The sequence below is a fragment of the Galeopterus variegatus genome, unplaced genomic scaffold (genome assembly GCF_000696425.1).
Source record: "Galeopterus variegatus unplaced genomic scaffold, G_variegatus-3.0.2 Scaffold1165, whole genome shotgun sequence".
NCBI classification, from domain to species: domain Eukaryota; kingdom Metazoa; phylum Chordata; class Mammalia; order Dermoptera; family Cynocephalidae; genus Galeopterus; species Galeopterus variegatus.
Genome location: NW_007727276.1, coordinates 164,616 through 188,676, shown reverse-complemented (window position 1 = coordinate 188,676; position 24,061 = coordinate 164,616). Strand labels below are relative to the sequence as shown.

The 24,061-nt window shown below is 39.8% G+C and overlaps 1 protein-coding gene across 1 annotated transcript in view; it reads right to left on the bottom strand.

The window, feature by feature from the left end:
* Positions 1–24,061, bottom strand: part of LOC103592515 (voltage-dependent calcium channel subunit alpha-2/delta-3) — a gene marked incomplete at both ends in the record, with an annotated part of 280,594 nt that overhangs the window by 204,801 nt on the left and 51,732 nt on the right. The window contains one exon of the mRNA XM_008575267.1: positions 8,387–8,446. Coding sequence (XP_008573489.1) covers positions 8,387–8,446 — 60 coding nt within the window. The remainder of the gene's footprint in view (positions 1–8,386; positions 8,447–24,061) is intronic.

Sequence of the window (24,061 nt, the reverse complement as noted above, 5' to 3'; positions counted from 1 at the left end):
GAGCGGGAACCGGTCTGTATGTGGGATCCGAACCCTCGGGCGGGAGCGCCTCCGCACTTCCCAAGCGGCACACTTATCCAGTGTGCCACCGGGCCAGCCCCATTGTACTTTCTTTTTAAAAATTTAATCTTACTTACTTACTTACTTACTTACTTACTTACTTACTTATTGAAACATAATTGTACATATCTGTGGGGTACTGCATTGAATACCAATACCTGTGTGCAATGTGTGATGCTCAAATCAGGATAATTAGTATATTCAACCTCACACAATGTAATCATTTTGGGAGGCCCCCTACACCACTTTCTCCCTAATGCTCCTTCCCCCTCCCCCTTTCCCACCTCTGGTAACCTCAATTCTGTTCTCTTCTTTTGAAAGTTCAATGTACTACTATAATTGTTGAATCTTTCTTTCTTTTTAATTTGTGTATTTGTTGTTGTTATTGTTGTTGTTTTAGTTTCTATTTATGTGTAAGGACATGCAGTATTTCTCTTTCTGTGCCTGGTTTATTTCACTGAACATAATTTCCTCTAAGTTCATCCAGGTTGCTGCAAATGGCAGAATTTCATTCTTTTTATGGCAAATAACATAGACAGACCAATAACAAGCAATGACATTGAAGCAGTAATCAGCAGCCTCCTAACAAAGAAAAATCCAGGACTGGATGACTTTACTGCTAAATTCTACCAAACCTTTAAAGAGGAATTAATACCAATTCTCTTCAAACTACTCCAAAAAATTGAAACAGAGATCACTCTCCCAAACTCATTCTGTGAGGCAAGCATCATCCTGATACCAAAACCCGACAAAGACACAACAAAAAAAGAAAACTATAGGCCAATATCTCTGATGAACACAGATGCAAAAATCCTCAACAAAATACTAGCAATCAGAATACTCAACACATCAAAAAAATTATACACCATGATTAAGCGAGATTCATCCCAGGGATGCAAGAATGGTTCAGCATATGCAAGTCAATAAATGTGATGCATCACATCAACAACATCAAGGACAAAACCATATGATTATCTCAATAGATGCAGAAAAAGCTTTTGACAAAATTCCACATTGCTTCATGATAAAGACTCTCAGCAAATTAAGTATAGAAGGAAAACACTTCCAACACAATAATAGCCTTATAAGACAAGCTAACTGCCCATATCATCCTGATTGGGAAAAAGCTGAATGCTTTTCCCTTAATAATAGGAACAAGACAAGGATGCCCACTCTTACCACTCCAATTTAACATAGTATTGGAAGTACTAGCCAGAGCAATCAGGGAAGAGAAAGAAATAAAGGGCATCGAGATTGGAAAAGACAAACTCAAATTGTCTGTTTGCTGATGACATGATCCTATATATAGGAAAACCTAAAGATTCTACCAAAAATCTCTTAGAGCTGATAAATGATTTCAGTAAAGTTGCAGGATACAAAATCAAATGCAAAAATCAGTAGCGTTTTTACACTCCAACAATGAACTAGCAGAAAAAGACATCAAGAAAGCAAGCTCATTTACAATAGTCACCAAAAAATAAAATACTTAGGAGTCAGTTTTACCAGGGAGGTGAAAGATCTCTATGAGAACTACAAATCAGTGCCAAAAAAATTAAAGAGGACACAAAAAGACAGAAAGACATTCCATGCTCTTGGGTTGGACCAATTAACATTGTGAAAACGTCCATATTACCCAAAGCAATCTACAGATTCAGTGCAATCCCCATCAAAATACCAATGACATTCTTCACAGAAATAGAGAAAACAAACCTAACATTCATGTGGAACAACAAGAGACCCCGAATAGCCAAAGAAATCTTGAGCAAAAAAGAAAGAAAAGCCAGAGGCACTGCACTACCTGACTTCAAATTATACCACAAAGCATAGTAACCAAAACATCAATGTACTGGCATAAAAACAGAAATTTGGACCAATGGACCAGAATAGGGAACCCTGAAGTCAACCCACATACTTACATCCAACTGATCTTTGACAAAGGCACCAAGAATATACATTGGAGAGAAGACTGCCTCTTCAATAAATGGTGCTGGGAAATCTGGATATCGATAAGGAGAAGAATGAAACTACACCCCTACCTCCCAATATAAACCAAAATCAACTCAAAATGGATTAAGACTTAAATAATATAAAACCTGAAACTATAAAACTCCTAAATGAAAACATAGGGAAAACAATTCAGGAAGTAGGACTGGGAAAAGACTTTATGAATAAGACCCCAAAAGCACAGGCAACAATAGAAAAATAAACAAATGGGATTACATCAAACTAAAAAGCTTCTGCACAGCAGAAGAAACAATTAAAAAAGTGAAAAGACAACCTACAGAATGGGAGAAAATATTTGCAAACCATACATCCAACAAGGGATTAATATCTAGAATATACAAGGAACTCAAACAACTTGGTAAAAAAAAAAGTAACCCAATTAAAAAATGGGCAAAGGAGCTGAATAGGCATTTCTCAAAGGAAGATATACAAATGGCCAACAGACACATGGAAAAATCCTCAACAACACTAAGCATGAGGGAAATGCAAATCAAAACCACACTGAGGTATCATCTCATGCCAGTTAGTCTGGCCATTATCAAGAAGAGAATAATAAATGCTTGTGAGGATGTGGAGAAAGGGGAAACCTCCTACACTGTTTGTAAATTAGTGCAGGCATCATGGAAAACAGTACAGAGCTTCCTCCAACAACTACAGATAGAACTGCCATACAATCCAGCAATCCCGCTACTGGGTGTATACCCAAAGGAATGGAAATCATCACGTCAGAGGGATACCTGTACTCCCATGTTTATTGCAGCTCTATTTACAATAGCAAACAGTTGCAACCAATCTAAATGTCCATTGATGGATGACTGGATAAGGAAAATATAGTATATATACTCAACACAATACTTCTCTGTCATTGTCCTTTCTAACCTTTTCTTAGAAAGGCTTCCTTTTCCCAGTGGATGGTGTCAGAAGTTCTAAAGTGAATGCTGGGGCTCTAAGCCACCCCTTCTCTTCTTCCCGAGGTCTCCTTCAAAACACAGCTTCCACTGCAGCAGACAGTGGTGAGGTGGAGGAAGCCACTCCAGGAAGTGTCAGAAGTCGTCCTATCTCAGAGTTTCCTTCTACTCCAAACCCCTCACCCCTCACTTTGAAATCAGGCCACTGTGTTTGCAGGATAGGCTCTTGCAGCTTGGTGCTGACCAGGAGGGGACGTTCAGGACACTATATTGTATCTCCACCCCTCCCAAGTTCCTTTCTACTCTCGTACTTGTTATCCCTCTGAATGTCACCAGGCTTTTTCTTTTTCTATTACAAAACAACAAAGAAAAATTATGATAGAAAACTTTGTAATGGAAAAATCTTCTGCAGGATACACAATTCAAAATCACATTTTTTTCGCTGTGCACCAGCTCTGTGCAATTGGCACTTATTTGAGACAGCTTTCAAAGAAAATATGTTTGTGGTTCAAAGATAAGCAGGTTTTTAGTAAACTGTCAAAAGGACTTCTTTTCCTCTCCTTTGCTGTCAGTGGAAAAACCCAAAAAGAAAGAGTAAATAAGAGGGAGAAGGCATTCTCTCTGAGTTATACTAGATGTGTAGACCTAGTTTTCTGGGAATTCATCAATGACTAGGTATTCATGGCTAGGGTCCTCACTCCCCATCCACCAAAATTGGGTTTTACTGTAAAAAATAATGAGGTTCGTGAAACACTAGAGTAATTCCATATGATAACTAAGACAGAGGTTGGTTTTGTTTAAACTCTGTTTTCATTACAATTATCAATCTTTTTTTTTTTTTTCTTTTTGTCTTTTTTACTGACCGGTAACGGGATCTCAACCCTCGGTGTCGCGCCCGTACCGGGGGCTGGCAACGGGATCGCAACCCTCGGTGTTGTGCCCGCACCACGCTCAGCCAGTGAGCGGGAACCGGTCTCCACATGGGATCTGAACCCTCGGCGGGAGCACCGCCACACTCCCAAGCGGGGCACTCTCCAGTGCGTCACCGGGCCGGCCCACGATTATCAATCTTTTAATAAAAGCAATGTTAACTCACAGCATAAAATTTTTTAAAGGGGAGATGTCATTTTAATAAGGCCTCTGTACATCAATTATGACTGAAAATTGACCTAATGAAGATATCAAGGAATAAAGAACTAAACCAAGAGAAGGTTAGTCTAGAAGCCATAGGTCAGCATAAAGGAAGACAAGCCAGAGCGCTAAACGGTCAGCAGTGTCCACGAGAAAGTTACCCAGCTAGCGAAGACCAGGCAGACCTGGTTTCTCTGCATTTTGGTTTGTTCGCACATGCTTCAGATGCTGTATTTTGCCTCTTGCCCCAGTACGGTTTTAGTTAAGAACTAACAATGTCATGCCATATTTAAGAGCCTTACAGAGGGCACTGCCGGTGTCAAGGCCATAAGTCCATGGGGAAAAAGTTAAACCTCTGGGGAAACTATGAGAGAAATTTAAATGAAAACTAAAATTGTGACAATAAAGGAGGCATAATTTTTCTTTTCGTAACTTTTGATGATTCTACTAATGAAAAACAAATTCTTCACTTTTAAAGCACATGAATGTCGCAATGAGGCAAAGACTCTAAAGGGAGAGAAGGGGCAGATCCATCATCTCTTTTCTGTTTCAGGAACAAGGAAGCTAAGATCTATATAACTTGAAGCTATAAAATTTAGGAAATTTTGCAAAAACACTTGTTTTTCTTGTAGGAAAACAGACTTCCAGCTCCCTCTGCTCTTCCTGCACTAATAATGTAGGGTCCTCCTCAGCATTATTTCACAGTGAGCAGATGGTAGTTCTGAATTTTTTGATTAAAAACAATCCTCTGGCAGAGGTTGCTGAGAGGTCAGCGGAACCCAGATTGACGATTGATCAGCTCTAATGGACCATCACAGCAATAAAGTCAGAGCTCGTACACAGGCCTGCTACCTCAGTAATAGCAACGGGGCTGACACCTGAGCTGTTAACAGACTTCCACTTAATAGCTTCGAAGCTTCAGTAGCTTCAAAACCTTCATCTCAGCAGAGAAATATTCTTCGATGCACATCCATTTTATCAAAGGACTCTCTTTTACAGGTTTACACCAAAACATACGTGATTTACACTGAGCCAGAGATTTCACACGGACTGAGATCAGGATAGTGAATGACACTCTGTAATACTGACAGATTATACTGACATCTACTTTTGTGTCCAGGCCACAATGGTACGTACCTACTTTCTGATATTTTTCTTGTACACATACAGAATATGTGACTGGGGAGGAAAAACTGAACTCCCCCTCATTGTTCCCAGGAGAACAAAACTTCAAGATTCATTTTCTCGGCGTCTCTTTTTTCGAGAGATGCCAGTGCTACATTCATGTTTACAGCACCACATTTGACAAAGGAAATCAGTTGTACTACACTAGAATTTTACTGTAGAGCTTCGATAACAGGAAATCAAAGTACTCTTGGAAGATAATAATAGCTGCAGATGTACAAAAAAGAGCATCTCTACATTAGTTGAACTAAACCACGAATAGTTTTCCTCTGCTGAAAGATAAATAATCCCCTTAATCAACCATATCATTACCTCCCATCCCCCAGCCCACCTATCCTTAGTAGAGAATTGATCTCAAAGTTAAATTGACTATGTGAGCCATAAATACAGATTTTCCAAAACATGGCTGATTTCCAATAATGTTTCTCACTCTCCTGCAAATTTACTCCTTCTTGTTGAACATTGAATCCAAACGTTTGATCCAGAAAAATCCAAGAATAAGGACATTCTTAAATATAATCTCAACACTAGGGTCAAAACCAAGCAATCTAACATTAATACAATATTATAATCTAATGTACAGTCAGCATTTAAGTCTTTATTTCTGGTTCAGGATCCAATTAAGGATCACACATTACATTTAGTTGTCATGTGTCCTTAACCTCTTTCAATTTGGAACAAGTCCTCAGCATTTCTTTGTCTTTCTTGACCTTGACATTTTTGAAGAGGAGTCCAGCCAGTTAGTTTGTAGAACGTTCTTCCGTTTAGATTTGTCTGATGTTTAAACATGATTGGATTCAGGTTACATACTTTGGGCAAGAATTCTACAGAAGTGATGTTATATTTTTCCAGGTCATCACATCTTGGATGCACTTGATGTCACTTTTTCTCATTATTAGGGACATTAACTGTGATTACTTGTTTAAGGTGTTTTCTCCACAATAAAGTTCCTATATTTTCCCTTTGTAATTAATAAGCAATTTGTAGGCAGATACTTTGAGACTGTAAATGTCTTCTTCATCAATCTTTTACCTACTAGTTTTAGCACCCATTGAAGATTCTTGCCTGAATCAATTATTACCATAATTTTCTAACCCCATCATTTCTTCTATATGTATTAGTTGGCATTATTCTGTAAGAGATTTCCCTCCCCATTTATTTATGTCTTTATCAATTTGTCTCTCTGTCTGTTTATTTGTTTATTATCAGAGTGGACTCATGGATTCTTATTTTATTCATTGTTATATAAATTGATTCAAATTGAGTTTCTGTCATTTATAACCAGAATATTCCTGAAAAGGCTTCAGGAACTCCTGAGGAAAGAGAGACAATTTCTCTTGGCAATGAATTCAAGAGGTCCTTACAGTCTTTACACTTACAAAGGAGCTTCCTGGTGATTCCATTAAATCCCTCCTGGCCCACTAGAGGAAGTCCAAACCACTTGAAGACGAGGGACCTTGAAGAAAATGTGGCCAGTAAATGGCCCCTAGATCTTCATGAAATCGCCATGTAGGTATGGCTGTAGGAACGTGAGGTTCTTCTTGCTATGTTCAAAGTTCTTCTTATCCTCTGCCCCTTCTCTTGCAACTTTGCTCAAGAGCTGGACCAGCCTCCCACTCCTCTCCTGATGTTACCAACAATCCCCGGAGCTTCTCCACATTCCCCTGGAATCTCTTATGCTTGGCTACCTTTCTGGCTGTTTGCTTTGTATGTTGGGCTTTATGCCTGAAAATGACCCCCTGAAGGTGGGCTTGATATTTTCTGATTGCCAATCCAGACCCATTCTTCAGCCTTCTCCACCAGCTCAGTTACTCATGAGGCTGAACTGCACCAACTACATCAACAGTAGGATTCAGCCAATGGTGGGTACTAGCAAGAGATAAGAAAGCAGGAGAGTGATATTGAGGTATCTCTCCCCAAAATCCACCCTTACCAGCTTACCATGGGTGGCTGCATTCCTCTATCAAACACCCTTTCCATATGGCTATTCTCCCTCAGTTCTGGAAACCATTCCTTTCCCTCACTTCTTGAGGCTAGAGGTAAGGCTAGCTCTGGGGATACCACCATCACTTATGGGTTTTCCTTTTAACACCATTGCTTGTTGGTTTCTCTCAACCCTGACCACACATTTGTAAACATTCCCTTTATTAAACTTTCCTTAATTATTTCACTTCAGAGTGCATTCTTTTACCTGCAAGACAAAAAACACAGATGGGACTGGAGACAAGAGGTGCATTATGGGAGAGAGACGCCGCCAAGGGCTGTCTTTCGTATTGCCATCTTTTTTGTGCTTAAAGATTTATGTCTGCCTTTATCTTCTTCATACTATTAAAAACATAACAAAATAAACACTATTTCCTAATTGTGAAATGTGACCACATGCCATTAAAAGAAATATGTTCTAGCAAAGTGTGGACTTAAAGATTTTGCTCCTTCTGTTTTCTTAGCAGTAAAGAAAAGCCGCAGAGCTCAAAATGACAATTTAGGTAAAAGTTCCTTCAGGAGGAACCCAAAGGAACCTCCAAGTATTATTCAGTCCACTTGTTGCCTTTTACTAAGTTTTCCACATGTCAACATCAAAGTCCTTCTCAACCAGACACATGATAAGATACAAGATCTACAGCAAGACATTTATTAAATAGATGTTCGAATTCCAAGTCTGTGAATGATTTAATTTTTAAGTATAACTAGCAATCGATTTGAGGTTAGCTCCATCACAACATTCCTTTCAGTTGCTTGCATTTCAAAATGCTTCCACAGAAGTGGTATTTGGATATATCCTGCTGCTATCTTACCAATTCACCATTTACCACCAGCTCTCTCGCGCGACTATTGTCAGGTGACTGACTTAACTCCCCTCCAATTAGAGAAAAGTTCGTTGAAATCTGGTTATACCCATTATAACTGTCCCTGGAGAAAGTGACTGAGGATCGCTATCCTGTCCTGTCAAGAAATAGGCACATTCATTCCAACTCTGTACCATCCTCTCAAATGTCTTTCTTTCCCAAGCACCAAAACTTGGTATTTCTGGTATACCTGGTATTTATTCTTTGGCCGTTAACACACAAAGCAATTTAACTCAAACTATAGTCAGTTACCTGTAAGTCTGCATCAAATTCATGTTTCAGGTGTGCCTCTTCCGCAGCCTCCACAAGACGCTGAAAAGACAGAAGGCAACATTAAGAATCAGAATTGTGGCTGGGACCCTGTCTCTACAATGTGAAAAAGACTGAGGTTTCTCCGTTGTCCAAAAATGAAAGATTACATTGTGTCTTATGCATCTTGACCTGGTACCTTTGCTTCCATGAAACTGAATAAAATCACTTCAGTGTCAAAATTTAGTTTCTGTCTTCATAATTCAATCACAATTCTTCCAATATATATTTATCGTTACGTATATTTATAAATGCACACATGTTCTGCATCCATTTTCACAACAATTCAAAGATACCAGCCTTTGAAGCTCAATAAGGGTCCAAAACCTACCTATAACATTGCATTCCTTAGGCATAGAAGGCCCTTAGTCAAGATTTATTGAATTGAATTGAGTCCAACTCTAAGTGGTCTAACTTTCTTCCCCACTGGCTTAGAAAAGAGTAATTTTTCTAATTCCCTCAATCGTTAAAGGTCAATTCTTTCTGCACCCAGTTCTAATATGTAATTATCAGGTGATAACTATTTGCTATTTTATGGTACATCAAATGTCATTTTGACAATCTGCATCGCAATAAACCAATCAGAAATTAAATCAAGATGCAGGACCCACAAGAACACAACTCTTGTTATTCTTCTTAGCCAACTAAATTCAACAAATTTATATTCTAATGAAAACAATTTTATGACATGTCTTCATTTAAAGGCAATTAGTCAACTATCAAAATCATTTTTACTTTAATTTAAATTTGCCAACAATAAGATATTTCCCACCATGAAAATATAAAGTAGAGGATATTGCAGAAAATTCTTATTTAGTGAAATAGTATTTCACTGAAATTTCACTGAACTAAAAGCAGAACCTTTAGATCCAAGTAAAAATTTCTCTTTTGCCATGGTAACTCTTGCAGCCTGTGCTGTCTTTAACTTGCTTTTTCTTGACATAATATAGACCTGAGTTTAATAGGCCATGTTTGAAAAAATGACATTAACATTAATCTCTGGTCACAAACCAACAGACAAATGTCCCATGAATAATTATTTAATTGGATGTGGAAATAAAGAAGCTGAAGTATATTTGAGTAACTTTAGGCAGCAGCATACAGAGCACCACAACCCTCTTTTTCCACAGGACAGGTAAAGAAAGAGCTGGGCCAGCTGGAGACGGTGCTGCCCACAGACAGGACCCTGGCAGGGGTGGAGAAGGGCTTCTCTCTTTCTGGTCAATCAAAGAACAGACCCTCAGAGAACAACAGAGGCCAAAGCCAGAAGACCTGGTCCTAATTCTAGTCCAGATACTAACGCATAACAATTGTGAGGTCTTGGGCAACCCCCGTCCCCTCTCTGGACCTTGGTCTCCTCATCCAAAGCACATGAAGAGGTGACCCTAGAATAGTGGTTCTCAAACTGCAGTCCCCCATCAGAAGCATTAGTTTTACCCGGGAACGTGTTAGAAATGCCAACTCTCAGGCCCCATTCCAGTACTACTTAATCAGAAGCTCTAGGCATGGGGCCCAGCAATCTGTTTTAACAAGTCCTCCAGGTGATTCTGATGCCACTAAAGTTTGACAACCACTGGCTAAAAATAGCACTTATCACAGACCCTACCTCACTCCTGATGCCTTGATTAATGAGCTCCACCAGCCCTCCAAGGTTTCTCAACTCTCACTTATCTTTTTAAAATCTGTGTACATGTATTTGCACTTTTAAAGACATCAAATTCTTTACAGAAGAGAGATATAAGATAGAGGGGGTGAGAAACAGAAAAAAGAAAAATATGAAGAGACAATATCTATAGAGATCTGGTATGTGGGCTCCAAGCTTTCACTGGGTCAGGGTCTTCTGGAATCATCCCAGTCAATGAAGCTTGTCAGCCTCCCAGGATCACATGGTACAATTTGCAAATGTATCAATGCGGATCCTGACAGATGCATGACAGGCAGTGATATAAGAAATCTATGTGTCTCTTAAACTTTGTAAAAAGATTTAGAACTTCTATGCATGTATCATGAAATCAGTTACATATTGAGCTTTATAGAGTGTCTATAATAGTATGCATGTCTGAACACTTACGTTATCAAAACAAGTCATGCATTTTGAGCATTTATTTACTTAAACACATAAAAAGTTGTTTTTCAATGGTGTCTAAGCAGTCTGAGAAACCAGAGAAAAAAAGTCAATGAAATGTTCAGATGATCAAAAGATAAAAACAAAATAAAACTTCACAATGACTAAAACAGATAATACTGAAAAAGCTAAAGAATGAGGAAGAAAAAACAGTAATAATAAAGTAATGCAGGACCAACAAATAAGAGAATAAGATGGAAATAATAGGCAAGTTGAAATTATCACGAAAGAGTACAGCATGAAATATATTTTATATATATTTTTTGTTTACATATGAGTATGTATGTATACCTATATCATACAATCATACATACCATATATTCAAATATAACATAACGTAGAATGTATTTCATATAACATGTTTTATTTACACGTTTGTGTGTGTGTATATCTCACACATACCATATACATGTTCCTATATAACACAACTTGGAGTGTATTTCAACCACAAACACTGCAACACAAGGTACAGGGCACAAGAAGGCAACACACTGGAACAATTCAATAATATTGTATTAACTACTAAGATCAGCCAGGATACTCTGTTCTGTGCTGAGTGTAATAAGTATATGAGAATTTGATCCCACCGGCCAGTTTTTATGTTCATTTTCAAGTTAAATTTGCAGCACGCCTTTTTTTGAACTTAATTTACTCACATATCTCTTGTTTCCACAAAGATATTTTCCCATCATTCTCACTACGAAGCTTTAGGAAATATGATTCAAAACAAGAAAGTCAACCAGCAGCTACACATACTAGCGGTCTCATGTGAAGTGAGAAAGTACTTTGGAACAGAGCTCTTGGGAAGGGCATTCCCTTCGTTCAGTAAACCATGCGGTTATCCAATCTGCCCCCTGCTGCCAAGGGGAGACAGGTCTACATCTTCTGGATAATTCAGGGTAAAACACCGGGAACAGGCTCAGCTGTTGTGCACAGTGTTCATGACAAACAGCACATCAAGAACTATATACCTTGTGGAAAGAGCAAAGGATAGTTGATCTTTTCTTCTCAAGTACTCTTATAAAAGCAAACGATTTAAAAGAAATGTTATTTAAGAAGGAAACCATCTACCATAAATTTACCTAAAACAGAGTCCTGGAGACAAGAGTTCCTACTGATAATAAAATAAAAATAAATGGAATCATCATCTAACAAAGTCAAGACCATTCAACTTCAACTTCTGGAGCTTCCCAGTAGAAAATAGCAGCCTGTAATATCTCTTTCCTAAGCAAATATCATTATCATCTAGGACAAATGAAGTATGTTTTTAAAATAAGTTTGATTATCCCTTGCAGGTAAGAAAACTCCATTAAATTTGCTAATATTTTAGTTATCATATAAGGAGCCACCACTAAGCCTGGGGGAACTGTTTCTCTATTATATCTATTAGAAAGGCAGTGTACTTTTAATAATAATAAGTTAATTTTCTCTTATATGAATTCTCTTTTTGGATCTGCAGATGGGATTATTGAATTGTGAATGTGGTTTTTAGTTAAAACTGAACACTGGAAATAAAAATGGCTTTGAAGACTCCAGTCTTCAGAGCAAAGCTTTCAGGTAAGAGAAAACAGCAATTCTGTCCACAGATTTTTTGCCCCTTCTTTAATGCCAGAGCATTTCCTTACTCAATAAAAATGATAACAATATCCTGGAATATATATCCTGGCCTTCGAACAAAGCACCTATAAGCGAAAAGGTTATAATTCATGAGTTGATGCACATTTCATTGACTTTTTATATTTCTGCATGTCTCTTCCCTTTTAGTGAAATAAATACAAACAAGAGCTATCTTTATAAATAAGAAACACTAGAAGTCACGGACCATGGACAGTATTTATAGCCGTGGTGAAGGCATGGCTGCCAAGGGCAATAGTGAGGTACTAAAGCATTTCATTTAAAATCACATCTTACTTCTTGTTATAGTAGCCCCACATATATCTGTACAATTCTACAGAATGCACAGTCTCCCATTTCTCCTGTGCAACACTTAAATCAAGAGTAGAGTTAAAGACATTGTGGAAGTCAAACGTTCTGTCATGGTCCAGAAGGGGGAAAATCAGACAAGTCAAAGTAAAAATTGGATCAGAAGAAAAAAATGATTTTTTTTTGTTCTACTCATTTTTTTTTTGGTTCCTGGTCATTTTGCCTTAGCAAGGAGAGAAAAGATAGAAAGAAATGTGCAGTGAGAGGTGGGAAAGGAAATGGAAAATGTTTACAATCAAAGTAACTTACTACTGGACTCCTATTGATTCAGAATGGATGAATTGTGTACAAATGAAAAAACACTTAAATAAAAATACCAAAAATGGGGGGTGGGGCGGAGAACAATTAGGAATGAAAATCTTTAAAGCAAAACAGAAATATAAAAACCATATGGAATAGCAAAGTAAAAAGTTATATTTATTTCTCATGTTAAAGCTAAAAAGCTTTGGCTTATAAATGCTGTTATACTGGGATGTTACAATTTAACCAAGATTTTCAAAACACTTAATATGTTTAGTGGTTTCCATTTAATGTTTTGCAACAATACATTTATTACTCATGCCAGGGTTTCTATTGCCATTTTTTTCTGGAATGAATACATAATTCTCTCTCAAATAAGGTTTAAGCTTAACTGGGGGTACTCTAAAAAAAAAAATCTATAATCATTTACATGAATTTGGGCTATACTGGTGATAACTTGGAACTAATTATTGAATTGTCATTAATACCAGAGTTAGAGATCACATGGCTCTCCTTTCAAGTCAACAAGAGTTAAATGTGTAGAAAAATGACCAAATGGTGTAATCAAGGAGTAGTAGTAATTACTGTCACAACCGCGCCCAGCGTGGCCTGGTTCAGGTTTTTCTTGCCTTAATTCAGTGGCTTTTGTTGTAAAGGCCAGAGTTTGAAGGGGAAAGAGACATCAGTGCATAGCTGGGGCTAATGCTGTCTTCACAATGTGTTATCTGGCAGCACTTGAACTTGATATGCTGTGTCTACAGAAGTGAGGACAGAGGAGACTGAGGTCCTCCCCACAGTCAAAGTTCACACCTGATGGATTCCAGAAATAAAATGAAAAATCTCCACCCTCATTATGGGCCATTAGCACATCAAAAGATGTCTCCAAGAACCCAAACAAAACGAGACTGATTTGTTCCCAGGACTCATTTCAGACACTTCTCTCTCATACCAAGGGTCAGAAACCATCCACTTAAGAACAATTACACTGAAGAAATAAAGTAAGATATTCAGATTTACATTTTCATTCCTTCTGGTGTTGAAATGCCTTCCCTTTTGTTCTCAGGATGGTGTTTTTGTCACTCTGTAATAGTGCAGATTCATCTTTCCTGCTTTGCACCTAGAGTAATTAGATGACTAATTCCCAAGGTGTGGGGCTGGTACTGCAATGATCCATGAAATAATGCGACGTGTTTTACAGAAGGGTGAGAGAGCACACAAGGAAAACCGCGATTTCAATACAAGGGGATAAGTGACAAGGAATGCTGCCAGGAGGTCAAGGAAGCTTCCCAGAAGAAATGACATCTGAGCTGAGCTCCGAAGGAGAACAGGAAGGATCCAGGAGAAAGAAAGATGCTGAAAGAATGTTCCGTCCAATGGGAAATTTCACACAAAGTTTTGGAGGTAAAAAAAATGTTCTAGAAACTGCAATTAGAGAAATGTTCTGGAAACGGCTAGTACTCAGAGACCTACACAGATCAATGACTGGATGACCATCAGGCAATAAGTCAGGACAAAATGAATAACCTGGAGAGATGGACACAATTACACAAAAAGAAAACCTAGACACCCCTCCCTACCACCCTGCAATGCTGCAACTGCAGTTAGAGTCATATCTGAGAGCTTAATAATATTCAGTAATCCTTATTGATACAAATGTTTTTACTTTTCAGTTCCAATAGAAATGGCACATATAAATCGCCAACTATCAAGATGATCGTTGCTTCAGAGAAAAACAGCTTTTAAGGAGCCTTCATTATTTCTTTGTTCCTGTAGAAGAAATAAGCTTTGTTGCACACGAATGAACATTTTGTATAAAATGACCTTCTGCTTGAATGCTGCAAAGATTGCTTCGCTTTAAGAACAGCAAACATTTCAAAGTGGATTATAAAAGCTGATCTATAAAGTTTCTAGAGAAAGCAGGTAACAGAACAATAGAGCAAACACATCTTGTGGGTACGTGGGGAGCTTTCTTTCCTTCCTGTACTCCTCCCCTTTGCTGTTGCCTTCAGATTGTATGAGGCTACACTGGCCTTTTACAAGACAAAATGAGCCTGCAGTTTACATCAAAAGACATGACCGCAATCAATAACAAATTATCTTTGTTTCCACAGGAGATACCTGTTATCAATTTGAGACTGATTAAATTAATACCTGTTATTAATGTGGATGGCCAATTTCCAAACCAAAGCCATCTCAGTCTACATCTAAGGCTGCCATTTCCCAAAGTGCAGCATTTGCAAAGCTGCTGAAGATGGAAACAGCCAAACTTTACTCAAAGCTCTGTGCAAGGGACAAGGTAGTCCAGGGGAGATAGGAAGAGAAGACAGCCTTATATTTCAGCCCAAGTAAAATTTCCAAATGACCGAGCATTTTAATAAATGGTCTTCTGCTTACGTAGCCCTCCTGGGAATGTTTTAGAGTTGATTATCAAAATCAAGTCCATTTAATTACAAAACTTGAAAAGTCCCCTTAGGACACTTCAGATCTGAGGTAACTGAGCTATTTCCTTTGTGAGCAATGGAACTGTCTTTAACTTCCTGAGGGGATAGTCTAGGATGAATGGGGACTCTGACATTATGTCGTTTGAAAGATGGATGGTTGTTTCCTGCAATGAAAGGAAATTGCCTATCATGGAGGACTCTGATAGTGGTGAATAAAATTCTGTTCCAGCCCTTAATTACAACCTTTCCAGGTTTTATACAGAAGGTATTGACTGGAACCCACAATGACAGAGCACTGAAGGTATTGCCCAACTAGCCAAGGAAGACAGGGACATCTGCCCTAGATAAGACAAGTCACAACCAAGATAACAAGGTGCTGGTGCTAGTGAGAAAGTCTGTCCTACAGAGAGTTTCCATTCCTGGTTATAGCATCATGTTTCCATCACTTCTGTTCAAATTAGTTTAGCAAGTATTCGTAGGTTACCAGAACGTCACCAGGAACTGAGTGGGACCCCAAGAAATAGATGACTCTGTCGTAGACCTCAAGAAGCTTTTGGCACATGTTGTTACAGTAGAATCAGAACTAGCCTCAGAAAACAAGGACACGGGTTTGAATTCAGGTCTTCCTGCTCACTAACTGCTTGACTCTGAGCAAATTTTAACTTCTGTGAGTCTTATTTTCTTATCTGATGAACTGAAATAATATCATCTTCAGTCTGTACCTCAGTGTATGAATTTGATGTACACATAAAACATTTCCTAAAAGATTCCATACAAGTGTAAGATGGGGCAGGGGAAGAGACAAGATTTTCCAGCATAAAACAGCTTGACTAAAACAAGAAAACTTCACAAAGTCTGTGCCTCCCACAGTTGGCTGTCATATGGGGAGAACTTGGAACATCTCCCCAGGTTCACAGTTACATGGAGGTTATGTGAAAGCTAATTCTGCTGCCAAGGAAAGGACTCCAAACCTGTGTTCAAAAACACAGGGCTGTGCACCTGCTCCTTAAGGGCTGGTGTTCAGAATCCACTGCTCTCGTTTTCAGCTTCAGCGGTAAAATCTGTGATCAGTGAGGCTGAAAATGGCATAAGGCGAAGGCCCTTATCAAAAGTTTTGACTGATGTCCTCAGAATGGCACACACACATAAATTAAGCTGTTTGCCAAAGTGAGCTCCATTGACGGATGGCACCTGTGAGGCACTGGACAGCACGGTGGTGTGGGAGGCAGCTCCTATCCCCCAGGCCCCAGCCACAGCCAGGGAAGGAAAATTTCTTATCTTCCTGAAAATGGAGTAATACAGAACAATTTCCATGTGCATTCAGACTTTACCTTCTCAAAATGGATTTTTCTATAAATTTGATGCAGAGAAAAAGCTGTTTCGATTCCCTTTTTGTTCCTCCCTTCCACCCATCCATCCGGATGTTTACCAGGCAACTTCAGTTTGGGAGGCAGCATATCGTGCTGGTCCAGAGAGAAGGCTCTGGGGCCAAACAACCTGAATTTGAATCCTGGCTCCAGAAACTTCATGCTAGTACTTTGGGCCAAAGTTCTTGACACATAGTAAGTGTCCATTAATGTTAGCTCTTATTTCTGCTGCTGCTGCTGCTGCTGCTGATGATGATGATGATGAAAACAATGATAATGACCAATTACGTGAGAAGAACTGTACTAGGGGCTTAGGCTGGGAAGATGATGGCACATTCATAGTTCAGTTGGGAGGAGAAGGGAATAATTAGACAATGTGACATGGGCCATAGGATAAGGACCACAGAAGACGATAACAGCAAACAATTACTGAGTTTCACACTTCCTGTCCTACGTGCAAATTGTTCTAAGTGCCTTCGTGAATGAATCCAGTTAATCCTCACAACCACCTGCTAAAGGAAAACACAGATAGCATCCCAACTTTACACATAGGGAAACCAGACAGCAGACAGGCCTCAGTGTTGTAAAAACTCAAAGCAGGGAGCAAGTAAGTCTGCCAGGGCACAGCATGCCAGGATAGGGAGGGTTTCATAAATGCAGTGACAATGAGCCTGAGTGAAATGGAGGGTGGAAGTCAGCCAAGTGGCCACGAAAAGTGATGGGGGAGAGTGGCAAAGGCTCCGAGGTAGGGGCCTGGTGTGGCCCCAGAGCTGTGGGTTTGGAATGGAGAGAGGGAGGCTGTGCAGGAAGGTGCAAGGCAGGAAGTAGGGCTCAGGTGATCAAGGACATGAGCTGGGCTCAGGAACACCATGGCCTGTGCATGATGGGAGGTCTCATTGGGCTGAGCAGCAGGATGAGACCCGAACTTTCGCTAACCTTTAAAATTAATCTGCTAGTGGTGCTGAAAAAAAATTAGAAGGGATAAACCTGAAACAAAGAGACTGAAGCAGGGAGACTGATTTCTTTTTTTTTTTTTTTCCTTTTTGTCTTTTTTTTTTTACTGACCGGTAACGGGATCGCAACCCTCGGTGTCACGCCCGTACCAGGGACTGGCAATGGGATCGCAACCCTCGGTGTTGCGCCCACACCACGCTCAGCCAGTGAGTGGGAACCGGTCTCCACATGGGATCCAAACCCTTGGCAGGAACGCCACCGCGAAGCCATCACCACCTGCCCCCTGGACACCCCCAGCGTCCTAACAGGTCTCCAGAGTCCTCAAGTGCCCTATAGCCCGTCCACTACATAGTTGCCAGAAGGAGCCTTTTAAGAATGATTCCAATGGCATTGTTCCAGTTTGAAACCCTCCAATGACTTCTCATTAACCATGACTGTGACCCATAAGGCCCTCATGCTCTGGCCCAGCACCCTCAACTCCGCAGACTCCCAGCCACCATCCTGACCCTAGACCACCCCAAGCTTGCCTCTGTCATCCTGCTATTCTCTTGGCTGAAATACAGTTGTCAGACGAATTAAATAATATCTATTACTCACCCTACTGTATTCCAGGTATTGTTTGTCTGGGAATATAAAGTTTGTAAGACACAGTTCCTGCCCTTGAGTATATTACAGTCCAGGAAGGGAAAGAGACAAACAGGCAGCCACAACTCAGTGTGATGAAGATCCCAACAGGAGGAAGCCAGGGACACCACAGAAGGCCACTGAGCGACCGACCGGACCAGGTCTAAGGGGGTATGAGGAAGCTTCTCATCCACATCGAGACCTGAAAGACAAGCACTAGCCCAGAAAACAGAGGAAGGACATTCCAGGATGAGGGCGCTGCTTGTTCAGTGGCCCTAGGGCAGAGGAGGGCATGACACCCTCAGACAATTACAAGTAGTTCAGGGTATAAAGGTACAAAGGGGTGGGGGTGGGGGGTTCCAGGGAGAGAGGTAGTGAGAAAGGTGACTAGAAAATTTCAAGCAGCAAAATTACTGATTATTGAAGTTATATAGTTTTTTTAAATGATCATAATTTGATCCAAGGCAATAAAGAGAAAGACTGAAGAGAAGCCATTTAAAAGCTACTTACAAAGAAGAACCTAGGGGACTCAGAGGCCAGCAGGACATAGAGAATGAGGAGAAGGCAGAGTAATGGTAACTAGCTTGGTGCTCTTAACCACTACACAGTTCCGCTTCCCAGTAGGTATCCAGGAATGGTCAGAGAGGGATTTGGATCTTGGGAGGACATCTGAGGAACAAAGGGCTAGCAGGTGTTGCTAAATCTCACAGTAAGACCAAGTGATACAAGTACAGAATTTTTTTTTTTAAAGGTAAAGTCCATTACATTTGGTGATTAACTGATTAAGGGTACATGTTGAATAGTGCCTGCTAATTCTCAGCTCTATGTAAGCTGTCCCTTCTATGGTAGGGGCTGGAAGCCTGAACACTACATGTTCCTAACTCTCTTACCTGCAGGAATCCAGGTTAGACTCTTGAGAGATGTTCAGGTTAAGAGAGGAGAAGCCAATATTCTCCAGTAAAAGTTTTGGGTGATGGCAGATACATTTTGCCGGTCACCATCCAGATGCCCTTCTGGGAATTACCCACTGGAGCTGCAGACGGCTGAAGCCACTGGTGGTGGTTCTCTGTGACCGTGGCTCTTCCCGAATCTATGAACTCGGACAGCAGCATCCCTGACCCTCACTCACATGGTTCTTCCAACTATCAAGTGAGCCTTTAATTCCCTATATTAAGTCCCTGCCTTCTTGGAATTCCTAAAGGGCTTTTTGTTTTCTGATCAAACCTGACTGCGTGAGCCAGAGCTTAACTGTGTAAGAACCACTTCAGAGCACAGGTAGGGGAGGGGCCAAAGTAAAGAGAGTAGTAAAAGTGGGAGGGGTGGAAGTTTGGGACAAAAAATCCAGATTCATGTCAAGAAACTGAAATAGAGATGGAGGGAGGGAGAGAGGGATGACTGGATTTGGGCCATCGCAGGGAGGGAATGCAGGGCAAAGGAAGGCTTAAAGATGAAAACACGTTCACAGCAACAAAAGCAGTAATAAAAACTGCCCTGGGAAGCTCCCTGAAGACCCAGCTTAGGGCAAATCCAGGCTCCTTCCCAGAGAGTCAGAAAGCCAGTCGGTCTAGGCCTGCGATTCAAAGGGCCTTAAACTTAGGCCTTCCACATTATCTCCTAAAGAGATTGCAGGTATGCCACAGAGATACCATGGCACTGAAAGGAGAAGTTGTTTAAAGGTATATCTCTTTCCTGGACCACACAGACTATGATGCTTTATAATGCATCTTTTCTACTGTATCCTTTATTCAGAAAAGTCCAATTGTATTGTATAGGCATTCTCTGTTAAAAAACAGTATTTTTTAAATGTAAATATTTAAGATATTTACCACAATTTTCAAGTATGTTTTGTTATTTCTTCATTTCATAACATACCAGGAGTATTGAAAAAATAATCCAAATGGCCTGGGTCACTCTTGACTTTTGACAGGCCCTGTGTAATGGAACCAAGCTGGTTTTTACTTCTCTAAGGTAAAGTCAACTACGTGCACTTACATGTGAAGCTTATTTCAAATGCAATTAAGAACAAATAATGAAAAATAAGACTGTTCCCATGATCATGGTCCCCTGGCATTTTACACAAGTCCCTGGCTTCAATTAATACTACTCTGGTGACTTCAGGGTCCTCAGAAAACACCCTCTTCCTTGAATGCCAAAATGAAATCCTGAGGTCAAGGCTCTGAACCTTGCCCAACGCTGGTCCAACCAGAAACGCGGGATGGCCAGGGAACCAGCACTGGTGACACACAAGACACGCATGAAGTTTTGAGCCCCTAGGGGGCTGGGCCAACCAAGGGGCTACGTTCTGAATGAAGTGCTGTGCTTTAAACTTACCTTTTGTTATTTTTCCCTTCTAATTCTCATGTTCCTCTTGTATGCAAGGCATGACATTTTCACCCTCTGGAACTAGACAGCATTTTTAAATTTCCAAGGATGAGAAGCTAGCTTAAAGGATAAGCTGGCTCTCCCTTTTCTAATGCCCAGGTAATGAACTGAAATTACATATAAGGTTTGAATTTTTATGGGAAGTTACTCAGATGCTTTATTCTCTGTTTCAACTCTTTCTCTTTGGCGACCATTAATGATAACTTTATTTCAAAATGACAAAGAAATAAGCAGATATATGAACAAATGCTAGTGGCAAAAGATTTGAGGATTTTTTTTTTTAATGAAGAAAAGACAGAGCTAATGAAGGAGGGAGAAATCCATTTACACCAAAGTAAATAGAGACCAAAAAACTTAGACTCCTTTAGATATCTCTGTGATGCCTCATCTGCACACCCTGCTTGCCCTGGACGTTCATCATGCTCACACATCCCCTTCCTCAGCCCTACTCTCTGCAGGTTGGACTCTTGGGACTTTCCACTGCTCCTACTGGCCAAGCAAAAGGGAGCATGTTTCTGCACAGCATTCCCTGGTCACCTTCCTGCTGCCCATCCCTGTTCTTTTGTTGTGCCTACACACACAGAGAAATAGTCCAACCACACAAAATTGTCACATTGTGAGTCAAAAGCAGTTGAATATCAGCAGTCCCACATAGTTTGAGTTCATTCATAAGATAATATTTGTACTTTAGTGGCTTTTAAACTTCCCTTCAACTTTCCAAAGGAGTCGACTGGTTTTGAGCAAATTGAAAGAGTCCAAGGAAGATGCAGAAGTTGGGAATGCCAGGCACCGTGCAACTGTTTGTCCATTTCATTTAAGCTTTCCAGCAAGTCCTTGGGGGAGCATCCACATTCTATTGCACAGATGGGAAACAGACTCAGAGGGGTCAAGGGGCCACCCCAAGGTAACACAGCGAGTGAGTGGTGGGGTCAAGAGTGGAACTCAAGATGCTCTCACTTGTTAAACTGTTATGAAGACTCAGCTGTGCCGATGTGGATGCCTTCTGGAGTGGAACAGGACTGTGGAACCATGTCTACTAGCAGCTGCCTCCTGACCCACAAGCAAAGACAATTAAATCTCACAAGCAAACTGAGGCTATGATGTCTTGATTGCAGCCTGTCATGAATATTGTGACAGAAGATTCTCGATTTCATGTTTTCTGACCACAAAATTTTCTGAGCCCTTTGGCTCAGCTATTACTTGGGCTAATAAACCATAAAATTAAACAAGTAAGCATAGATCAAATAAATGACATTTGGAGAAGGGATCTTATTGGAGTGATGAAAATTGGAGAGATGAAAACGCACGCACAATGTGATGTGCATCCATTACTACATTACAGTAATGCACACAGACCTTGGTAAATACACTAAAATCACTGAATTATATACTTAAAATGTGTGAATTGCATTATTTGTAAATTATGCCTCAATAAAGTTGTTAAAAAAAATATCAATGGGAGAAACTAAAAAAGTGAGTTAATTTACTAGTTTCAAATGTAGAAACCTGCTTATGTATAACATGATCCTATTTTCTCACAGTAAAAGTGTTCCTAGTAACGTAAAATGGTACAGCCACTTTGGAAAGTTCCTCAAAAGGTTAAACACATAGTTACCATATGACCCAGAAATTCCACTCCTACGTATACAACCAAGAAAAATGAAAACCTATGTCCACATAAAAACTTACACACAAATGTTCATAGCAGCCTCAGTTATTATAGACAAAAAGTGGAAACAACCCCAATGCCCATCATTTGATAAAAAGATAAACAAAATGTCATACACCCATACAATGGAATGTTATTTATCAGTAAAAAGGAGTGAAGTACTGATAAATGTTACAACATGCATGAACCTTGAAAACATTAAGCTAAGTGAAAGAAGCCAGTCACAAAAGACTCTGTATTGTATTATTTCTTTTATATGAAACGTCCAAAAAAGGCAAATGCAAAGAAAAAGAAAGTAGATTAGCGGATGCCTCGGACTGGGGAATGGTGAGGCTGAGAGATAATGACTAATGGGTACTGGGTTTCTTTTTGAGGTAAAGAAAATGTTCTAAAATTGATTGTGGTGATGGATGTACAATTGTGAGTATACTAAAAACCACCAAATTGCACATTCTAAATGGGCAAATTTTATGGCAGGTGAATTACATTTCAATAAAACTGCTACCAAAAAAGAGTGTTTTTGGTATATTAGGATGGAACTTAGTGAGTACAATGTACCTTCACAGAATGTGACCCTGTAACCGCTGATCACCATCAACAGAAAAAAAGTTCTCATCCAATCACTGAGATTGGACACGTCTGTGAAGAGATTTAAATCTCCTTTAGAGACTTACTTATCTCCTTGACTCTTAAAATTAGGATCTTTTATGTGCCTTTAGCACAACAACCCATTTCAGATGAACTAGCTGAATTACTGTCATTCACACTGTGACAAGAAACACTAAATAAATATTATTGAGATAAAAGTAAGTTAAACATATTAAACTGGTTCTTAGAAGTGTGTTATATTGTGAATATTTAGCTACTAGAGTCTGAGAATTATAACTCTGATGGCATCTAGCAGAATTCTAGGATAATCCAAAGCTAAAATACAAAGAGTGCTAACTAAAAATATTCTTGTTTCTTGGGTAAGTAAACACCAAATGGAGGAAAAAATCATAGGTTTGCAACAACATTTTAGAAGGCTTATAATAACTTATTACTGTTTATTTATACCCTGCTTCATTCCAAAAAGATTTTCCATTGCTTATATGCCACATGAAGAAATAAAAACTCTATAAATTTAATTAAGAACATCTGATCTTAGGGGGCATGTAGCTAATTAATTAGTCAACAAATATTTATTAAGTATCTACTATAAGGAAGGAACATGGCCAGGCACTGAAATGAGCTACAAACTTCTTAATAACAGCCTCTGCCCTCTAGGAATTTGTGTCACTAGCAATAATAAAATAACTGTGCCAAATGTTACTTGCCAGAACTCAAATAAGGTGTCCACTTAATAAGAGGTGTAAGAGTTGCATGAGGGAGTGGCAACTTCCCGATACTGAGGCCAGGGAGACTGCAGAAGAGATGGAATTTGAGCTAACTTTTGAAGGTGCCTAGGACTTAGGCAGGTTTGGAGGAAGGAAGGCAGACATCCTGATGGGAGAGGCCCAGTGCCCTCTGGGAATAGAGAGCTCACCAGTCTGGGCAGAGAACTAGGTAAAGCCAGAGAGGAGGGTTGGACTAGCCTGGGGCAAGAGTCTGGTCTATTAGTCTAAGGGCTGAACTTCATCCTAAATAAGTTAAAAGAGGTACTAGAGAAAAAGTGATCCAGGGTGATGAGAGGCTGAGAGGCTGAGGTCTGCTTAAGATGGTGGCTGGAAAATGGGAAAGAGAGTAGGAGAAAACGCAGTGCCTTGACTTGTCTATTTCCTCAGTGCTACCACAGTCACTTAGAGCAGGGTACACATCACTGAACAGCATGCAGGTGGTTCCTCAGTGCAGGCA